General features: G+C 47.2%; 1 protein-coding gene across 4 annotated transcripts in view; it reads left to right on the top strand.

Moving 5' to 3' along the window:
• Positions 1-9,020: 9,020 nt before the first annotated feature.
• ZSWIM7 (zinc finger SWIM-type containing 7) overlaps positions 9,021-20,237 on the top strand; it is a 536,971-nt gene continuing 525,754 nt past the window's right edge. For 2 of the 4 annotated variants that reach the window (XM_085649259.1, XM_085649258.1), the window contains exons 1-2: positions 9,021-9,193; positions 19,150-19,202. In XM_085649259.1, the coding sequence (XP_085505385.1) occupies positions 19,163-19,202 (40 nt within the window). In that variant the 5' untranslated portion in view covers positions 9,021-9,193; positions 19,150-19,162. The remainder of the gene's footprint in view (positions 9,194-19,149; positions 19,203-20,237) is intronic. The other 2 variants (XM_085649257.1, XM_085649261.1) reach the window with 1 other exon arrangement.

Here is a 20,237-nt window from a genome sequence, read left to right as displayed (position 1 = left end):
ATCTTGTTTCCCAGACTGTTAATGCTCCATGTTAACCCTGAGAGCCCTAGTGTTGGGGATGGTAGTCGCCGTCATGATGGACTTGTGTAGTCTGCCTGCCCGCATCCAACTAACTCACGTACCCCATATATCGCTGCATTTGCAAGTGGCCTCCCAAAACAACCATAATAACTCCAAGAACAGAAGGAACAATGAAACTCACTCCACAAAACCAACTCCCTCCCCAGAACAACTCCCTCCACACCTCCCACAATCTCCCTGCCACATTGAACAGCTTCATTATATAACAACTGTGTGCAAGAAGATAAGGAGAGGCCTGTCCCCCAACCCCGATTTACACCTAAAACTTAAACACTACTTAGGTAAGAAGGAGAAGAAAAAAGAAAAAAGACTAAATTAAGGGAAAAAAGAGAGATAGATGCTCAGAGTCTGAATTCAAGGGGGAACTGTGGGTTCCCCATCTGGACACTGTTCCAGTCCCTGACTAAGTAGCTGCCATTTCATGGGCTCTGGTGCCCTGAGTCCAGGGCTTGGATCTGCCACAGCTGTTTCTGGCCTGTTAAAACTTTTTCCAATACTGCTATTTTCACTGCAAGAGGTTGAATGCTTTCCAGTTCCAGGAATAATTCCTCCTCTCGAGATCCTGATGGGAGGTCTTTCACAGTAAGTGTCCCCTCAGCTTCTTTGAGGTGTATACACACAAGGGGGGCTAGGAGGAGATTTAAGGACCTGCGTGGGCAACCTCCCCACTCATAATAACTATTAAAAAAAGAGCCCACAGGTCCAGTGCAGGAGTCTGAGGTGCAAGTGGACTTCATCAACTATGTGCTAGAGGGGGATCCCTTTTAAGGACGGTTCCACTCACACACCAGAGGTGTCATGCTTTATCATAGGGGTGCCTCTTCGATTAAAGAACCTGGTCTCTACGCGGGATTCAACCCCTTTGCTGCGAGGGAGGAGCACAGGGATGTTTTATGTTGGGAAGGAAGGTTAGTCTAAAACCCTATGTGAGCGTGGTGTGCACAGTGTGAAGTGCAGTGCCTAGGTGAAAGTGGTTAAAACTGGCTACATGGTTAGCTGTGTGGCAAGCTTTATTCTCTTGCAAACACAGGCTTTTGTGATTGCTCTTTCTCTTGCGGGCACGCAAATCTGACCTTTAACAATCCTCCTTACCTTTTCTTCACTTTAACTTCACCACCTTTTTCTGTTCGGTTGGATCGGCATATGTACCTTTGGCTAATAGTCCAGGACAGATGCGACAAATTCTCTAACCTCTGTGGGGGAGTCTTGCATCCCTTAATCACGTATCATGTGGATATAGTGGTTTCACTACGTCCAGTGTCTTGACTATAGTAACTACCTGTTGTGTTGTGATTTAACCATGTGATTCATGTTCTTTTTGGTCATTGTAAATAGTGCACAACGTTGTCTTTTTGTTTTATCACAGGTTCCAACGGTGAACCTACTGAACTACGTGCACACTTTTCCATTGGTGCATGTATTTCACTTGTTGCAGTAGCTGTCTGTTGACCCTGATGAAGGCCACGACACTTTGACAGGTCTAAAGGCCGAAACATGTTGATCATATACTAATACAGTGTTCTCTAATGAGAGCAGCTGCATTACTAGCTATTTGTTTTTAATCCTGTTACAAGGTAGCTGAATAAAGCTTGCCACGTAGCTAACCTTGTAGCTAGTTTTAACCACATTCACCTTAGCACTGCACTTCATACTGAGAACACCACGCTCACATAGGGTTTTAGACTAACCCTCCTTCCCAACATAAAACATCCCTGTGCTCCTCCTTCGCAGCGAGGGGGTTGTAGCCCGCGTAGACACCAGGTTCCTTACGCCAGGAGGCACCCCTATGATGAAGCATGACACCTCAGCGCCATGAAGCCAATTGGCTTACGTGCGCTCTATAAATTCCTATTAACATTAACATTAACATTAACCTCTGTTGACTGGCCTTGGGCTTGGTGCCCGTTTCTTAGGGCATTCACGGTCTGTCTCCCACATCTGATCGTGGTGGGAACCGGGGTTGCTCCTCCAGCCTTATCCAGACCTCCTCTGCTGTCTGAAAGAAGAAGGACCTTCCCTGGTAGAGAACCTTTACCTTTGCTGGGCACAGCAGCATGTACTGCAACTGGACAGCACATAACTTTGTTTTCACTGAACCAAACGTGCGGCGCTGACGTTAAACCTCTCGCCTATATTCAGGAAACACCAGCATTTTGGAGTTATTTAGGCGCAATTCCTCCTTGTGACGTGCCATGTCTCTGTTTAAAAACTTTACAATAATGGGTCGAGTTGCAGCTTCCGGTGGGAAGGGGCTTCTGCTTAGGGCTCTGTGTGCCCCTACAAAGCACATAGATAATTGGTCAGAGAGGAAAATGCTTGTCAGCCAGTCTGTCAAGAACCCATTTGTGTTGGTGCCTTCAACCCCATCTAGAATCCGGCAAAGGAGAGATTATTTCTTCATGCTCGATTTTCAGCGTCCTCCAGTCGCCACATAACATCGGTATTGGTCTTGCGGAGCACCTCTACCCCTTTCTTGAGGTCATCCTCCACCTCTGAAAGCCTGGTTTCAGCCACTGTCACCCTCTGCAATATATTACGTGAGTCTTGGCGCAAGAGGGACACTTCCGAGCATACCCCACCTATCTTTCCCTCCAGTACTTCTCTTACTGGATCGCCTGTAGTAAGGTTGCATTGTAAGGTAAGGAAGACGCAGCATCCTCCATCTGCCAGGGGTGCCATGACCCTAGTATAGCGGTTTATTTAACCCTGGAGTGGTTGCCTGGTCTCTTTGTCATGGTCTCAGTAGCTCCCCAGTCGTTTCTGAGGCAGGGAGGAGGTTTTTTAACACCTAGTGTGGAGCGTCGGGGCACGTACCTGAAGAGGGGGAGAAAGGCGCTGCAAGAGATGCCCTCCCCGCCGTGCAACAACAAGCCATAGGGCATAGAACAGACCTGAGCCATCACCTGTGCCTGCAACCAGCCCCACCAACTGGTGCCTCGTATGGGGTCCTGGAGGTGTGCATCCACTCTTCAGGCAATAGGGTCCACCACTAGTACCAGGATCAGTGACCCCGGTACTAGTGGTGGCACATGCCACCAGGGTCAGTCTCAGTAGTGACGCCCCGTGTCAAGCAGGCCCCCTTACACTGCCGCCACTTAAGGAAAGAATGATGTCACTCTGTGGCAAGGGCACATTAATAATCACAGTTCTAGGCAGGTACTGGGGACACCAATCCACCCCTGAGCTCGCTGCTGGCATCCAAATGTATTTCAGCCCCAAGCGGTGCTGTCGCTTCAATGGAGTATAGCAAAGGCCCTCAGCGGTGCATCACCAGTGCTTTCGATACCTGCCCTGGGCCTAGAAACACCCCCACTTGACTGGCCCACTTGGCAAAGACATTCGGCGCCAAGTCCTCACTTGCCACTCAGTAGGCCATGGCCTTTTCAGCCAGTGTTGTCTCCCCTGGCTGGGTCTCAGGACCTCTCGGATGTCGCTGCAGGTGGTTTCGGCCACATGCACCACAGTCTACGCTGAGGCAAGCCCTGATGCCGCGGATGGCCACGTGGGAGGGATCCGGGGGTCCACACACCAGCGCCGCTGACCTCCTCCACCCATGTTAGTGCGCTCCCCTCCGAGTTGCAGTGTCATTAATTGGGGGTTTGACTCCAGGCAAACGCAGCCATGTGCCTTCGGGGATCACCTCTACACCACTACTCCACCATACGCCCACAGGCCCAGCCTCAGTTATGCTGCCCTTGTCACCGCACAGCAACTCTGAAGCGGCCGAACCCGGCGGCACCCACACTGCACACCACGGGTCAGGGAATCTCTGACGGGGTTTGTTTTGTCCCTTGGGCCCCGGGAGGGGGGCGGAGAGAGGAAAGCACTCACTGCCTTTGCGCAGGGGCACCAGTGGCCACGATTGTCTCACTCGACCACCTATTATGGGGCCACCGCCATCTTGCACAGTTGCAGTCGACCCAGGATACATGGGCAGCAAAGGTCGAATTCCAGCTGCCCCGGAGGTAGCAGCTGGTCACCAGTAGTTCCGGACAGCAGCAGCAGCATCTTCGATAACTTTGCTAAATAATATCTTGATGGCCCTTAATTTATTTTTCAAACAAACGTTATTGGGTTTTACATGTGTATTCATTTGCCACATTTCAACACAATTGTCATTGAATCAGGAGGTAATTCCTCTCGTACCTCATATATCGGAGAGATGTCCCAACAATGGAAAACATTCTTCTCTCGTACCCCTGCAATTTAACAATAACATACATTTCTGAACTGACATAATGCGACCCAATTAGATCTTAACCTCAATACTCTATGTTACCCTACCACGCTTGCCCCCACCCAACTCTCCCTCCAGGCGTGCCATTGAGTGGCTGCTTTGATGCAGCTGGATAGCCCCCCCCTTCTCCCGTTTGTCATATATCTCAAAACCTGTGCATCAGCTATAGTTCCACAGCTGAGATGACCGTGCATTTTGATGGCCTAATGAGGCAGAATTAGGGTGGATCGACGTTAGTCAGCCGGAGCTCATGTGGAGTGCAGCTACCCTACCATGTTGCTGGCCACGCCCCTTGGCGCCCGGCCACTAATTAAACTTAATTAACCTATGCTTGGTGCATGCTTCACCGGAAGAAAAGGAAGTGATGCATGGCATGTGCTGACCAATTAGAAGGCAGCAAAAAAGAGTCATAAAGCTGCAAACGAATGGGAAGTATTGGGCAGGTTCCAAGTCCATTATAAAACACAGGTGTCTCACTCAAGGGAAGACATAAAAATGAATCCAATGAGGCTAGCCAAATGGTGTTTTATGACCGGGCATGACCTGGGAATGTGGGCCACTTTTTTGGGGGTACTGGGTCTAATTGTGATCCCAATCCAACCCAAAATCTGGGGACCTCATTGAATCATTTTGGAATCCAAGGACGCCCACTGAGTCATGAACTGGAAACCGGGGAGTTTTGAATCTCAAAACAATACACCAAAATACAGAAACACTTTATTAAATTCACAAATATTAAAAAAGGAAATGTAGCATTTTAATGGCAAGGTTGGATATTTTCTAAATTTAGCTGAGACCACCCATTGTCCATACTAAATTCTGTTTGATGCATTTGCACTGCTCCCACGCATCAATCTTGGGATACCAACTTAATTTTTAGACTACAATTTCAAAATTCTTCACATTTACGAAACGTTTTTAAAAAATTGTTTTTACATTTTACTTCTTTATTTATATTCACCTTATCCTTTAATTAAACTATTTAGTTTTCTAGGCAGTCACAAACCCATGGCTGTCAAGTTTCCCAAGTTCATGTGCGATGTGCTGCTCCAGTCCAGGTTTTTTATTCAGGTACTTACAATCCTGTTTGATAATGGTATAAGCAAGAATACAGTTCCCAAAATTCAAGGGGAAAAAAACCTGGACTGGAGCAGCACATCATCCATGGTTCTGCAAAACTTATCAGGGCTGCGGACTCCCGGGGTCTTTGGATCACAGGTCAAGAACAGCTGCCTTAAGTCATTTTATAAGGTTGCCTCATTGTGACCAATCAAGTAAGCCAGAAAAGATTTTCTGGAACATTTGTCCTGCTTGCCAATTTCTTTGCTACTGACTTTTTTGTAATTTTATATCAATGTATACATTGACGGCCAGCCTCTGCTTTTCATCCCCTCTGTACTGTTCGTGGTATAGACACATTAAAACATAATCAATCAATCAAAAACGGATTTGTAAGCATGCTACTCACCCGTGAGGGTCTCAAGGCACTGGGAGGGAGGGGGGGTGTTGCACCACTCCGTTCAGCCGAAGAGCCAGGTCTTGAGGATCTTCCTGAAAGTGTTCAGGGAGGGGGCGCATCTGATGTCTGCCGGTAACTCGTTCCAGGTCTTGGCTGCGATGTGGGAGAATAATCTTCCACCTGATCTGGCTCTGTGGGTCTGTGGGGTTTCAGCCAGTGTGAGGTTGGCTGATCGCAAGTTTCTTTTTGGTACGTGGAAGTTTATTCTGTCGTTGAGGTATTTGGGTCCGTTGTTGTGTAGGCACTTGTAGGCGTAAGTGAGGATTTTGAAGCTGACTTTCTTCTCCACGGGAAGCCAGTGGAGTCGCCGGAGATGTTGGCTGATGTGTTCGTGGCGGGGGATTCCGAGGACAAGTCTGGCCGCGGTGTTCTGTATTGTTTGCAGTTTGCGGAGTAGGGACTTGTTGATGCCGACGTAGAGTGCATTGCTGTAGTCGAGTTTGCTGGTGATGAGTGCGTGGGTGACAGTTTTTCCCGATTCGGGGGGTTTCCATTTGAAAGTCTTTTGGAGGAAGCAGAGTGTGCCGAAACAGCTAGAGGTGACGGCGTTGACCTGTCGGTTCATGGTGACTTATGCGTCGAGGACGATGCTGAGGCTCTTGGAGTGGTCTGAGGGGGTAGGTGGGCTTCCGAGGGCGGTGGGCCACCAGGTGTTGTCCCATGCTGAAGGGGTGGTTCCGAGGATGATGACTTCTGTTTTCTCTGCTTTGAGTTTTAGGCAGTTGTTGGTCATCCAGACTGCCACTTCTTGCATTCCTCTCTGGAAGTTGAGTTTTGCGTTGGTGGGGTCTTTGGTGAGGGAGAGGATGAGCTGGGTGTCGTTGGGGTAGGATACGATGTTGAGGCCATGTTGTCGGACGATGTCTGCGAGGGGGGCCATGCAGATGTTGAAGAGGGTCGGGCTCAGAGATGACCCCTGTCATACTCCGCAGGTGATGTCTGTGGGGGCAGAGAGTAAGGGCGGTAGTCTGATCCTTTGGCTTCTTCCGGTGAGGAACGAGTGGATCCAGCAGTTCCTTGTATGCCTGCCTCGTGTAGTCTGGTGATTAGTGTGTGATGGGAGACGGTGCAGACAGGTCAAGGAGGATGAGGGTCACGGAGTGTCCCTGGTCCAGGAGGGTGCGGATGTCATCTGAGGCAGCGAGTAGTGCGGTCTCGGTGCTGTGGTTGGCTCGGAATCCGGATTAGGACGGGTCTACGACGGTGTGTTCGTCTATGAATCGTGTCAGTACCCTGTTGACTGCTTTTTCTGCCACTTTGGCTGCGAAGGGGAGAAGCAAGATGGGCCTGTAGTTTTTGAGGTCAGTGGGGTTCGCCGTGGGTTTCTTGAGGAGGGGTCTGACTTCGGCACGCTTCCAGTCGTCTGGGAAGGTGCTTGTTTTTAAGGTGGTGTTGTTGGTGTGTTGTAGGTGGGGTGCAATGGTGTCCGCAGCTCTGTGGTAGATGTGTGGGGTGCAGGGGTTGGTGGGGGCCTCCGAGTGAATGCCTTTCATGGTTGTGGTGGTGTCCATGGTCATGATTGGTGTCCAGTTGGAGATGGTGGGCTGGCTGGTGTCTTGGGGAGGCGGCGGGCTGGCTGAGGTGTCTTGTGAGTGGTCGGTGAAATTGTCGTAGAGTGTTCTGATCTTGAGGTGGAAGAAGGTTCCGAGCTTGTTCCAGAGGTCCTGGGACGGGGTGATGTCTGTGGCTTCGCTGCGTGGGTTGGTAAATTCCTGGATGACGTTGAAGAGTTCCTTGGAGTTGGTGAGGATTTTGTTGTGGATGAAGTTTATTTTGGTTGTTCTGATTTGGCTGTGGTAGTCCGTCATGGCGTTCTTGTAGGTTGAGTAGCTGTCGGTTGTCTTGGTATTCCTCCAGTTCTTTTCCAGGCGTCTGCAAGTGCGACTGGCTTCTTGGAGGTTGGTGGTGAACCAGGCGACTTTCCTGGTGTGTTGTTTGCCGGGGTTGCGTAGCGGGGCGAGCTCGTCTGTGCAGTTGGAGATCGACGTGTGGCGTTCTCTGGCTGCGGTGTTTGCGTTGGATGCCCAGGTGTGGTTGTCTCGGGAGAGGGTGGAGTTCAGTTGCTCGTCGGTGATCTTGCTCCAGTTCCTTCGTGGGGGGCGCGGGGCTGGTTTAGTTGCTTTGGGTTTCTCTACGGTGAAGTGGACGCAGTGGTGGTCAGTCCAGGGTGGTTGCGTTGTGTGGCTGAAGTGGACGCTATTTCCTGTAGCGAAGATGGGGTCGAGGGTGTGCCCTGCCCTAAGTGTCGGTGTGTTGAGTTGGTTGAGTCCGATGTTGGCGAGGTTGACGCAGAGCATGGTGGAGTTGGGGTCGCTGGGGTTGTCGAGGTGGAAGTTGAGGTCTCCGACGAATATGTAGTTTGTTATGTTCGTGATGTTATGAGTTTAAACAGGGCTTTAAGTGGGCCGGGTCTCACCTGCAGTTTGTTAAAGGGGTCCTTGAAACGGGTCTCTATCGGGCTCTGTTTTCTGCCCTGGCGGTCCGTTTTTTTCCTGACTACAGTGACAGCAGGCACATCGTTGTGCGCGTGCTCACACTGCTCACTTCTCAGTAGTAGAAAAGTTACGGCATAACGTCATGCCAGTTAAGCCTTGAAGGGGAAGGGAAATCATTTAAAGAGAGTCATTTTCTCTCTGGATTTCCCTTCTCTTTTTGAAACTCAGGAGCAGCAACATTGTCGTGGTGTCACCAGGGCTTTAAGTGGAAGCCTTTTCAATGTTAAATACAACAAGCTAGAGTTGCTGCTTATTTATCTTATGCAACTAACAACCATTTACAAAGGCAATAATCCTGACTTGTTATAGGTATGATGTTACTTGTTCATATATCTGGATGCAATGACAGAAACAGCATACAGCATACAATACAAGTTGGGTGGCACACTATGCTAAACACAGATTTTTAGCTTGTGTTTTTAAGCCACGCACTTAATTACATTGGCCACGCCCCTTTGAGAGACCCCCAGTGTTTTCATCCCACTTAAAGCCCTGAGTTTAAATAAACAGCCTAGCGCATTGGTCTAGTTTTACTTTTTATTGAAAAAAGAAACCTGCGCACAAAGCCGGCCTATCTTGCGGCTCCTCGTCAACTCATCTCGGTTTGCTGTTGCTTTGGTCTAGTTTGCTTTCCCTGTGGGAGGTGGCGCTATTGCGCATACAGCCAATCACAGATGGAGGAAAGAATGCCAGAAACAGCCCGGGAAACGGTAGACATATACACATCCCGTGAATTAGTATCACTTGTGTACAGGACACCTGTACTTTTTCCTAGGCTGTCCTCAAACCTCGTATCTTCCACTTGGTCTGCGCGAGAAACCGAGGACTAGCAGGCGCTCCTCCCACTGGGTTAATCTTATAGTAAGTCGTTCTCGTTTTTCTTCGGCAGCCGAGCTCAGTAGCTGTGGTAAAATAAGACAGTGCGTGTACAGTAGAAGTACTTTTGGTTAAATTCTCTTTGCTGCGTTGATAACTCTTTTCAGCTCTGTCATGCATGTCAGCATTTGGGAACAGATAAAAAGGAGATTTCAAATTAAAGGAATTTTTTGCAGTGGTGCTGCGGTTGTCCTCTTTCTCAGAGTATAAACTGACAATTTGTATTCTGTAAAGCCTCAACATATTAAATAGGCTATATATGTTACTGTTATATACAATCATCCATACTCATTTTCAACATGACTTTCTAGTCTTTGTTTATTTGAACTGTCAGTCATGTATCATTAAGACTGATGTAGAACACATTTGAAAGTTTCCTTTTTGTGTTTACTGTTTCAAGTATGAAGGGATGGGAACAAAAATACTGATGTTAGGTGACCAGTACATTAAAATACTGGTAATCTCGGTAACAAAAAATGCTATGTAGAGGAAGTTTTAAACGGGAGAAAGTGAGTTGGCATGTAGCAACACTTTGCTGCTTGTGTAGGCATTTCATTACAAAGTACCATAAATTGACTTACACAATTTATGTTGAGAAGTATCCTAGAACAGAGAATTTAAAACCTTTGGAATTGGCCGGTTGTTTCTAGCACTGGAACCCTAATGCTGACATGGTTAAATGCAAAGAAAGAATGATTTTGGGGTCGTTATGGAATAGGTGGTCACCATAACGGGCTAATTCTGGGGTTAGCCATTCTTAATTCTAACCATAATGGTCCTTAATTTTAGTTTTGTCTGTAAACCGTATTTTTCCTCTAGCTTGTGATCTTAAGCGTCCACTCATGGGACAGTGCCACCCAGATCCTGCTGCGTCTTCATCTGTAGGGACTCTTGGTACTAGGAAGGAAAAGCCATAGAGCAGTAATAAGTAGGATCCCTAAAAAATTATGGAAGATTTTATTCCAATGGACCACTTTGTTTGGTGATAACAGTAAGGACCAAGCATTGGCAAAGTCAATAGGTCTCGCCTGTGCAAGAGTTATTGGCTTTCCCTGTGTCTTTTAGCCACGTTGTAGAGCCGCTATTGCTGTGCAACATGGAAAAGGATTAAGAGTGACCTCCCTTTCAAAATAACTCAAGATGCCATCTGGCAACCTTGAGAAATCCCCAGGCTAAATAGCAGGGAACGCAACATGTGTCAGCTGTTTGTACATGTTTACATATCAAGGGGCACATTTCAATCTCTGCCAGAACATTGAACTGTGTATTCAAAAATAAAGGACCTCATGTAAAACAACTAAGGGAGGCATCTTGATTTATTTTGAAAGGGAGGACACTCGTAATCCTTTTCCAAGTATATCTAAATTGGGGATCGGAAGGGGCAAACCCAGTTGGGAGTGCTCCACCCGCACGAAATTCAGAGTATCTCAACGATGGGAAGAGAATGCTAGACCTTGCATCCTGCCATTTTAACCGTTGCGTTGCAAAGTCAGAAAAAAGCATTATGACCCAGACAAAGCAACACAGAAAAGATCAAAAAGGAAAGAAGAAACAACAAAGAAAACCGTGGAAGAAGAAATATTAAAATAATGCCTCAATCAAAGCACGACCAGTGGAAGGACACTAATCAAGATGAAGCCATCATTAACTGGTCGCTGCTCCAGATGAGGAAGTGAAGCAGGCAGTGCTTATCAATTAGAAGGCGGCAAATAAGAGTGCCAATGGGGATAATGAATGGTAAAGAATGTGCGGGCTCCAACCTTCTTGTATACAATATCCCTCGCAAATTACGGGGCTTGCACGCTGTCTTAGGCGAGACCTAAAAAAAAGCCCACCAGACCATAAAACAGGCCCATAAACAGCCAAACCGTCTCACACACTGATCTAACAGACCAAACCAATTGCACTTCTAGATTGCCTTACATGCCAGCCCGACCCTGAAATGCCCCCACATCTCTACAATGTTCCACACTTTCTGGAAAACCACATCCTAACCCAGCATTGGCAAAGCCAACAGTTCTCGCCTTTGAGACCTTTTGTCTCTTCCAATGCCTTTTGTTCATGGTATACAGCATCAGAAAAAATGACAATGCTGTACAGCATGAATAAAAGGAATAAAGGCCAGATCATGCGGCTGCTGAAGATGATGCCGTGTCATTTTATAGACGTGCATATGTCATGACAAATACGCTTTCCATGGGCACCTTTTTTATTTACCAATTCGAAATGGGTCAGTAAATTAAAAAAACTATTAAAAGGAAGTAGCATGAAAGCGCTACTTTTTTTTTTTTTTAACCAAGTAGAAGGACTGGCAGCAATTTGCTGCCTGGTACGCCAAAAAAGAGGGTTTCCTTTTTGTTGGTAAAAAATAGTATAGCGGATGATGGCAGGAGTTCAACGGAAATGTGAGTTGGGGGTATGAAGGAAAAAGATGCACATGAGGTAGAGAACACAGGCAAAGGGAGAAGCACAATGGCGTGCAGTGGGTCTAGGCTTCTGGGCGTAAAGTATTGCAACGCTCATCAGCTGCAGGGACTGAAGTAAAGGTATCTATGAGGGACAGAAGCTGCAATAGGGGCTTAGCGTTAGACATTGTGGAGTGCGGATCAAAGACACTGACCCCTTTCCAAGGGTTTGTCTTCTGACCCCTTTTGCCACTTGTCCAGGGTACCAGGTTGTCTACCATCCCAGTGCATGTATCCCAGTGTTGTAAACAATCTGGGCTCCACTTGTTGGGTTGAGTTGAGATTGATGCATTGTGTATACGTGCCAGTAAATGAAGGAGTAGTAGCTGATACACAAACTCTTCCACCCCTACATATTTACACATTAACGCATTCCTCTATCTGACCAATTCATTATTAGCTTTGACGCTTGAGAAAGTCGGAATTGTGATCACAGCAAACATTTAGCAGGTAAGATAGTTCATTGAGTTAATGCACCTACTGCTGAGATTTCAGTGACATCTACAGGTTTCTGCTTAGAGGTGCCAGCTATAGCCTGTAGTTGATAAGGGGAGTACTGTTGTGACCGAAATGGCCTTTGCATGGTGATGGACAAGCACCCTTGCCTGAGAGCCCCAACTGTAATGATGTCTGGATCCCTAATGCTGATTTTTGCTATCGTGGGTGAACACAGATCATACATGTGTGCCATGACATAGTTCTGACTTACAGATTGTGGTCTTTATCGACCGGGAGGGATGCCTAGAGTGCTACCCTCATAGTGGCTCCTGCCTTTGCCATGAGTTAAGCAGTACGAGTGAGGTGGTGGCAGCATACGATTTAGTGATCAATAGCAGAGAAGAGGTTCTTTTTACCTGTGTCACTGGAGCACGGCCTGCAAGCTTACTCATATAAAGTTCAGCTGCTGTGTGCTTAGCTCACCCTTGGCCTACATCCGTTTTGTGTGTAGTGCTGCGTGCGGCCTGTGTGGTATGCATGTGCTGGGTATATGTATGCCTGTGAATTAATGGTACAGTACAGCGATAAGGCAGTACTGTGCAGTGCATGTGCTGGGTGGATGGCCACTATATATGAAAGTCTCTGAGATCCATTTTGAAAGACCGAGGGCTTAATGGAGAAACATGTGGAACGGAGGTAGAGTCCACCCCCACCCAGAGAGATTTGTGTATTGCTGAATTCCTGTAAGCTGGGTGGGACACCCTGGAGGGAGGGGGAGCCCGACTCACCAGTATACTTCAAAGGGTGCTTTTTGATTCAGAGAGAGATCACTGGGAAGGGGCCTGTGCACATTTCAGGAAGGAGATTGAGCTTAAAAGAGAGTCATAAAGAGTAGAGCTGAAGCCCTGGGGTGAGCTTTTAATACACAAATAGCTGTGCTTGACATCCAGAAGTGAATCCCTCTGTTGTGGGGCTGTCAGATTTGGAGTCGCTCCTGCTGTGAGAGACTGCTTTTTGGAGGAAGAGAAAACAGAGAAGAGGGCACTTCAAAAAGAAGCAGACCCTCAACATACACTTCAAATACTCAGACTCTAAATCACATTTGGTGATCGGAAATGGACTATAGGAAGGGGCACTTGAGACCTCCAAAATTGTCAACTGTCAAGAAGCCAGTCAGACTGTGCAAGGAGCAGCTTTGCAGGACTTTTGCCTGTGATCAGGACGGGGGAGGAGGGTGCAAGGCCTGCTAGTCTTCCAGCTGGTTGAGGGGACAACACACAGGGAATCAAAGACCACCTATCTTGGAGCCTGTAGCACCAGCGCCTGCCTGCTTGCTGAGACCAGTATGCCCTGTGAGAAAGAGGAAAGCGGCGGAGGGAGCGAGGTTTGGTTGGGGAATCCTGGCAAGTGGATCCCTAACGTGAGGTGTGAGGAGACGGCAGCTGTACTAATTGGGTTGTTGGACCTCTGCAGGTAAAAGTCAGCGACCACCCCCCCCCCCCCCATATGCCAGATGAGGGCCGCCGTGAAGTGGATCGTGGCCGTTGCTGCACCGAATGGGTCATCACCCATGTGCATTGTTAAGTGGGCGACCCTGTATGCCAGGTGTGCCCTGCGTGAAGATTGCTTACCGTGCCTATCTGGCCGTAGTTCGTGTGCCGTAACAAGTTTGCTAACCTGTATGCCAGGTGGGGCCACTGTGAATATTGCTGCCATGCCGATTGGGCTGTAACCTGTGTGCAGTAACAAGTCGGTGACCCCGTGGAGGAAGCTGGCTCTGTATATACTATACCAAAATGAGGTATAGTGTGCACAGAGTCCAGTGGAACCCCAAAGGTAGGCAGAGGTAAAGTCAATAGCACCTTACTCTGTATTTGTGGTAGTGTGGGCGAGCAGTAAGGCTTTATCAGAGGATTGTGTTAAGCATTTGTTGTACATACTCGGGCAAGAAATGATGTCACACACTCAAAGACTGAACTCAGACCAATTTGTTTCTCTAAAATATTATTGAGTTATTTTTATTTTTAGCACCAAGCCAAGCCTGGTTCAGGTATGTGAAATAATACTTCGCAAAGTCTTATGCAGTGATTTACAGTTGAATGCAGGTTCAAAGACAGTTGGTTGAATTACAGGTAAGTCAAAAGTTCGAAATTACTTTTCAGTTACTTTACAGATTACTGTGCACGTAACTCTTTAGATTACTTTTAAAGTTACTTTTGCTAATCAATGTGATATGCCTAGATATCACACTGAGACATTTCTTAGACATAAGGTAAGTAATTCACTTTTAGTACATTTGCAGTTTTTCAATGTTTCTTACAAGCCAACTCCACACTTGAAAGAATTTTCAAGGAAAAACAGTCAATACAATTCCATGGAAGGAGATGAAGTTAACAGTTTGCAGGTAAGTACTTATTTGTGGGATTTGGTATTCTAGGGTTAGAACAAGGGTCGTGGATGCACTCTCAGAACACCCTCAGCGGCACTAGGGCGGCCGGGTGCAGAGTGCTGAGGCCCAATGTTATCCAATGGAGGATAGGGGGCCTCAGGTTGGTGGCTGCTCACGAGCAGGCCACAAGATTGCGGGAGCGAAGCTCCTGGTGTTAGGCTCAGGGCAAAGGGGGATCTGAGTCCGCACACAAGATGTACCCATAACGGCACAGGGGCGGCCGGGTGCAGGGTGCTGTTTTGGTGTTGGGTGCCCTGTTGTTTTCAATGGAGATTGCTGGTCTTGGTTTTTAGCTGCAGGCTCGGTCCAGCAAGTCTTCCAGGAGGAACCAACAGCTGGGCAGGTAAGTTGGAGGGTTTGGGGTCATAGGTTCACCTCGGGTTCTCTTCTCCAGGGCACAGGGTGGCTGGATGCAGGGGTGTCTTTTGAGATCAGATTTCACCTTACTGTGCCCCTCGTGGTTAAGGGGGTCTCTGTGCAGAGGTTGCAGGCGATGTCAGGGAGTCCTGGAGGGGTCAACCCACGGTGGGCTCAGATTCTGGAGCGCTGTGGGACCTCGCTGGGACAGGTGGGCCGCCGGATTCGGGCTGTAGGCGTCGGGTGCAGTGGTGGTTCCAGGTGTCTGGTTTCTTTTTCCTCAGCAGGCTCAGAGTCTGTCTTGGGAGTTTCATTTGAACAGCGATGCTGTCCACAGGAGATCCGGTCTTTGTTGAAGGGAGTCAGTCCTCACAGGGGTTCTGGAGGTCGCTAGCTGCAGGACAAGGCGACTTTTGGCACACGATCTCTAGATACTGCAGATGGACCGGTTGGGCTGGGGCCAAGTCAGTTCTTCTCTGCAGTCTCCTTTGCTGGGCCTCTTCTGTCATCCTTCTTCGTAGGTTGCGGGAATCTGTCTTCTTGGTTCAGGGCTGTCCCCTAAATACTGTGTTTAAGGGGCGTTTTAGGGGTCTTGAGGTCAGTAGCCAATGGGCTACTGACTTTAGGGCAACTACACCCTTGGTGTGCTCACCACATGTGGGCGAGCCAGCACAATCCCTAATCCTGATTGGAGAGTGCCTGCCATCTGCAGGATGGCGGGCACTGAAGAGTGGGCTTCACCTTGCCTCACCCACCTAAAGAGTGGGGTTTGCAGAGGTGGGCACACCTTCAGGGCTGTGCTAATTGTTTCCGCCTGTCTTCCCAATCCCCCCCCCGAAAAGGAGGGGACACAGAAAGTTGGCCTGCTCCTGATAGCAGGAGAGGTTGGGGGTCACGTTACAAAGGCGAAAGGCCTTTTAAGCTCCCCTGCCACAGATTGCTCTACCTGGCCTGTGGGAGGTGTGACCACCTACGCCCATGAAAGAATTTGTTTCTGGGCTCAGACAGATAAGACTCCCACCCCAGGGGCCAGAAACATGTCTTGCGGTGGCAGGCTGGTGCTTACCAGTCAGGGAACCTATCAGAGGCTGGTCGTTTTTTAGGGGGCATCTCTAAGATGCCCTCTGAGTGCATTGTATAATAAATCCCACAACGGCATCAGTGTGGGTCTAATATGCTGAGAAGTTTGATACCAAACGTCCCAGAATTCAGTAAAGCCATTATGATGCTGTGGAGTTCGTAATGACAAACTCCCAGACCATATACTCTATGGCTTTATTACATGTACAATGTCTAAGAATGGACTTAGACCAGGCTTCTTCAACATGAGCTAGCTACTGGAAGCTCTCCACCTACCTGTGAGTAGCTCTCCTGTGTGCAACCCAGCTTACTAGACTAGATGCTTTAACTTGATTGAATTAATATATGTATACTAAAATTGAGCATGTATTTGAGATGATATGTGTATATTCAGAACTCATTTGCTGATGTTTCGAGAAAAATGGCTCGATTTTCAAAACATATTTAAAGCTGAAATTTGAGTGATAAATAATGAGGCTTTGGGCAAACCTATTATTAATACCATAACGTTGGTGCCTGGGACTTTCCAGCTATTGCCCCCAGATGAGGCATTGATAAAGCCTTTTTCACATTACTGCTGGCAGTCCAGCCTGATGTACTGAGGTGATCGCTGCTAGTAATTTTGCATATGGTGGCCACTATTATAATTTTGTCTGGTGTGGTCACTAATACAGCGCTAATATTATTAGTAGCTCAGGATGATTTTCATTGAACAGTAGTAGCTTTTGTAACAGAAAAGGTTGGAGACCCCTGGCTTAGACACTGTAGGGTACAGGGCTCATGCACCTGTACCCTCACCAGTGGAATAGTGCACCAAGCTATAGAGGTGGCTGACCTATGCCATAGGCAGTGGGTTGTAGGCATGGCACACAGGGATGTGTCGACTCTTCACGGCATCAAAACACGTAGCCTGCAATGGCAGGGTGTGCGAGTTAAGGTACAGGACCTCTAAGGGGTGCACAATATGTGCTGCAGACTTTAGATGCCTTCCCTGGGCACAGTGCCCTTGGTACCTTTTACAAGGGACTGACATGTGGCCAGAGAGGTGCCAATTGGGGGTGCAAGGTACAGTTTCGGGAAAGAACCCAGGCCCTGGGAACCTGATTGGCAGGGAACCAGGGCACATAAAGTCAAAGTGCATCAGAAATTTGCCAGGTGGGACTGTTGTGCCAATCGGGCTGGAGCTCTTGCGCAGAGGTGGAACGGTGAACCCGTGTGCCAGAGAGGCCACTGGGACAAAGCAAGAATCGTGGTCTGGTCGAGACCTTTGACAGAGGAACAAGGCCGCTCTTGTGACCCTAGCAGGCATGAGCCATGACTAAGAACCAGTACCCAGATTTTACCATTCCCATCTGCCCACTTGTGGGAGAAAAAAAGAAGTTACTCAGCATTAGAGGAGCATCAAGAACGCACTGGCCGCTGACGTCACCAGACCATGTGTGAAGAACTTGAGGACAGCCGACTGCCGCATGCCTGGGCTGTGTGTGAAAGACTTACCAGAGGAAGCCGCTGCAGCTTCAGTGCCCGAGAAGGGGTTCTGGGGCTCCGATCCTGCTGATGCGAGTAAGACTGATTTTTGGCCAGACGGCCTGTGTTAATTTGATTGCCAGATAGTGCTGTGGCGCAGGAACACTTCTGACTCTAATTTAGAGTCAGATTGGGACTCCTGAGACTCAGAGTTTTAGTGGGGCTCAACCTGAATGACGCTTATAGTGAGAATGACACTTATAGTGAATTGGGAATAACCACTATCACTAGCTTGAGGTGAGTGGCACTCAGGGGCCCTCCTATGAAACACTAGAGCTCTGACCTCAAGGGACTGTGTATTGTTTGTGAATGTTGGATTTTAGTTTGTGATTGGATATAAATACTTATTTTTCATAAAAGCATGTATCTGAATGGACAATAATTTATTTCTGCTGAGGTATTTCGAGTTGTGAGCCTGTGTTCACCCCACCAACCCTCCAAACAGCCTTTCACTTCTCGACCAGGGTTACCACTAAGAGTCAAGTGCTGAAGGGGTACTTTGCACTGTTGCTTAGAACCCTACAGTAGGGCAAGCCCTGGGACATCGGAGTGAAAGGCCAAACCCCCACCGTAGGGCCCATTAGTCCTTGCTTGCCTCGTAGCCCTTTGAATGGGGTTCTGCAAAGTACCATTGATTTGGGATTCATCCTAATGTTATAGTGAATTCTCAGAAGATGAAAGTCAGTGCAAATAAGAGCTCTATAAATAGCGACACAGTTTACAGTTTATAATAACCTTTTCGCATATTGCATAAAAAAAGATATACCCCAGAGAAGGTGCTGTGGAGACTACAGACGATTTATCATATTTTGCATCAAAAGTTGTTTCAAATCGGAATTCTCATAATGGAAATAACATGTTTCTCAAGCTGAATTATTCATAAAGTGCTACAAGGGAACATTCAAGCATTTCATGTTTCCACAGACTGGAGCAGAACAAATTGAGAACGCAGTCCCCGCGGCTGCCTCACTGAACACCAGGTTTTAATTTTATCTGATGTTCACTCAGGTTTCCTCTGTAGAAGCCATCTTTCTTGTATGATACCAAATGCTGTAAGCTTCTAGGCCCTGCTAAGTTGACATGAAAAGCAGTGCACAAAATGCCCGTACTTTACCATTCGCTTCAGAGACACAGCTTTTGTAACACAAGGTTCGATCAAGAATAATACGTGACAGGGAGAGATGCTCATGTAGACACAGACATTTCAGCATAGCACATTTTGTAATATGTCTGGTCCTTTCTATTATGTTGCAACTATTAACTGGAAAAGCACCAGACCTATATCTTACATTACAGTGGAAAGTCCCAGAAGCAGACCTAGGTCACGCAGGCGGCAACAGTACTTTTCGGACCTTAAATGGTATATAACTATCTAGGCCGTTGCAAATTGGTCAAATGAACTATGCTTAATTTGTGCTACGTATGTGATGATGCCGTATCCTTTGTGGTTTTGGCTTATAAAAGATATCACCAATGTCACATCTTTGGGCATTCAGTATCTTTATTGTCTGCCTCCGTGCTGCACGTACTTTTGCTTTATTTGTTGTTCCCAAATAAATCTTGCTACCAGTTGTGCTGACAGAGACTTGTGTTATTTGTATTATTCCTTATTATTTCTATTTCAGCTTCTACACCTCCATGTTCTGTCTGATAATACATGTACCCATGGAGAGAAAAGGTAAATTCTAAAAGGATTTTTTTTCTAATTACACAGTTCATTGGACTTTTGTTGGCTTATAACATGGTGGCCAACATGACCAATAAAAACATTACAGTGCAGTAACACCCAGTCACCCTTCCTCTACAATACTGATGTATAATTAGCAGGTAGACTGTGCCTAAAATTAATTTTAATAGATCGTTTATCAATTTACCCCTCCCAATTCTTTTCCACGTTCTTGTAGGTGCTTGGGAATATTTTACCGGCCATTTCCACTCCCTATTGACACACTTTGTTATCTCGTGCTACTAGATTCTTCTGGTCTAAAGGATATATAGGGTTTGTAGGTTCTCCAAGAACCAGAGGTAACCACTGAGCTGCACCATTCAATGTACTTTTATCGTGTATAGAATAATTCATCTGGTAAAATATAAAGAGTGAAAAATGAGTATGAAGAAAACCTATGTATTTCTGAAATGTACACCAGATATTAGGAGCAGTGGTTATTTGTATATTTCTGAATTTGTGGGTAACCATACGAGCATGTGATTCAGAGGGCATATTGCAAAATGTCTTCTTTCTTAAACACTGGCTTGTATTTGGAAGGCACAAATGTAAACCAATCCAATTGGTAACAACAAATGCTGTACTGTTCGGTGTTCCCACAGGTCTCCCAATAAAAATTGTACCTCACTTGTGTGGGTGGGCATCTCCCCGTGACATGAAAGGACCCAAATCGCAACATGTCCAAATTAACATTTTCCCATTGTCCTTTGTTGGATCAGTTCGTATCGCAGGCACTGGGCCCAGCCAAACAAGTGGAGCAGCGTTTTCATCAAGACAGGTGGGGGATATCTTTTTTAGGAATTTTGTGAAGCTCTACTGATACCGGAAGTTTGTCACAGAAATGTAAGGAAAATGTGCAATTTTAGGCAAAGAATGAGGTTTGCACGGCATTGTGTGTAAGAAACTGTCTTGGTCTCCATGCATAGCACTCCACCCTGGACTTGCCTGGGTGTCTGATTTTCAGAAATATCTGGGTTTATAGGTTTT

The sequence above is a fragment of the Triturus cristatus genome, chromosome 3_2, assembly GCF_964204655.1.
Source record: "Triturus cristatus chromosome 3_2, aTriCri1.1, whole genome shotgun sequence".
NCBI classification, from domain to species: Eukaryota; Metazoa; Chordata; class Amphibia; order Caudata; family Salamandridae; genus Triturus; species Triturus cristatus.
The sequence above is the reverse complement of the archived record's forward strand: the minus strand, read 5'-3'. Positions and strand labels throughout refer to the sequence as shown.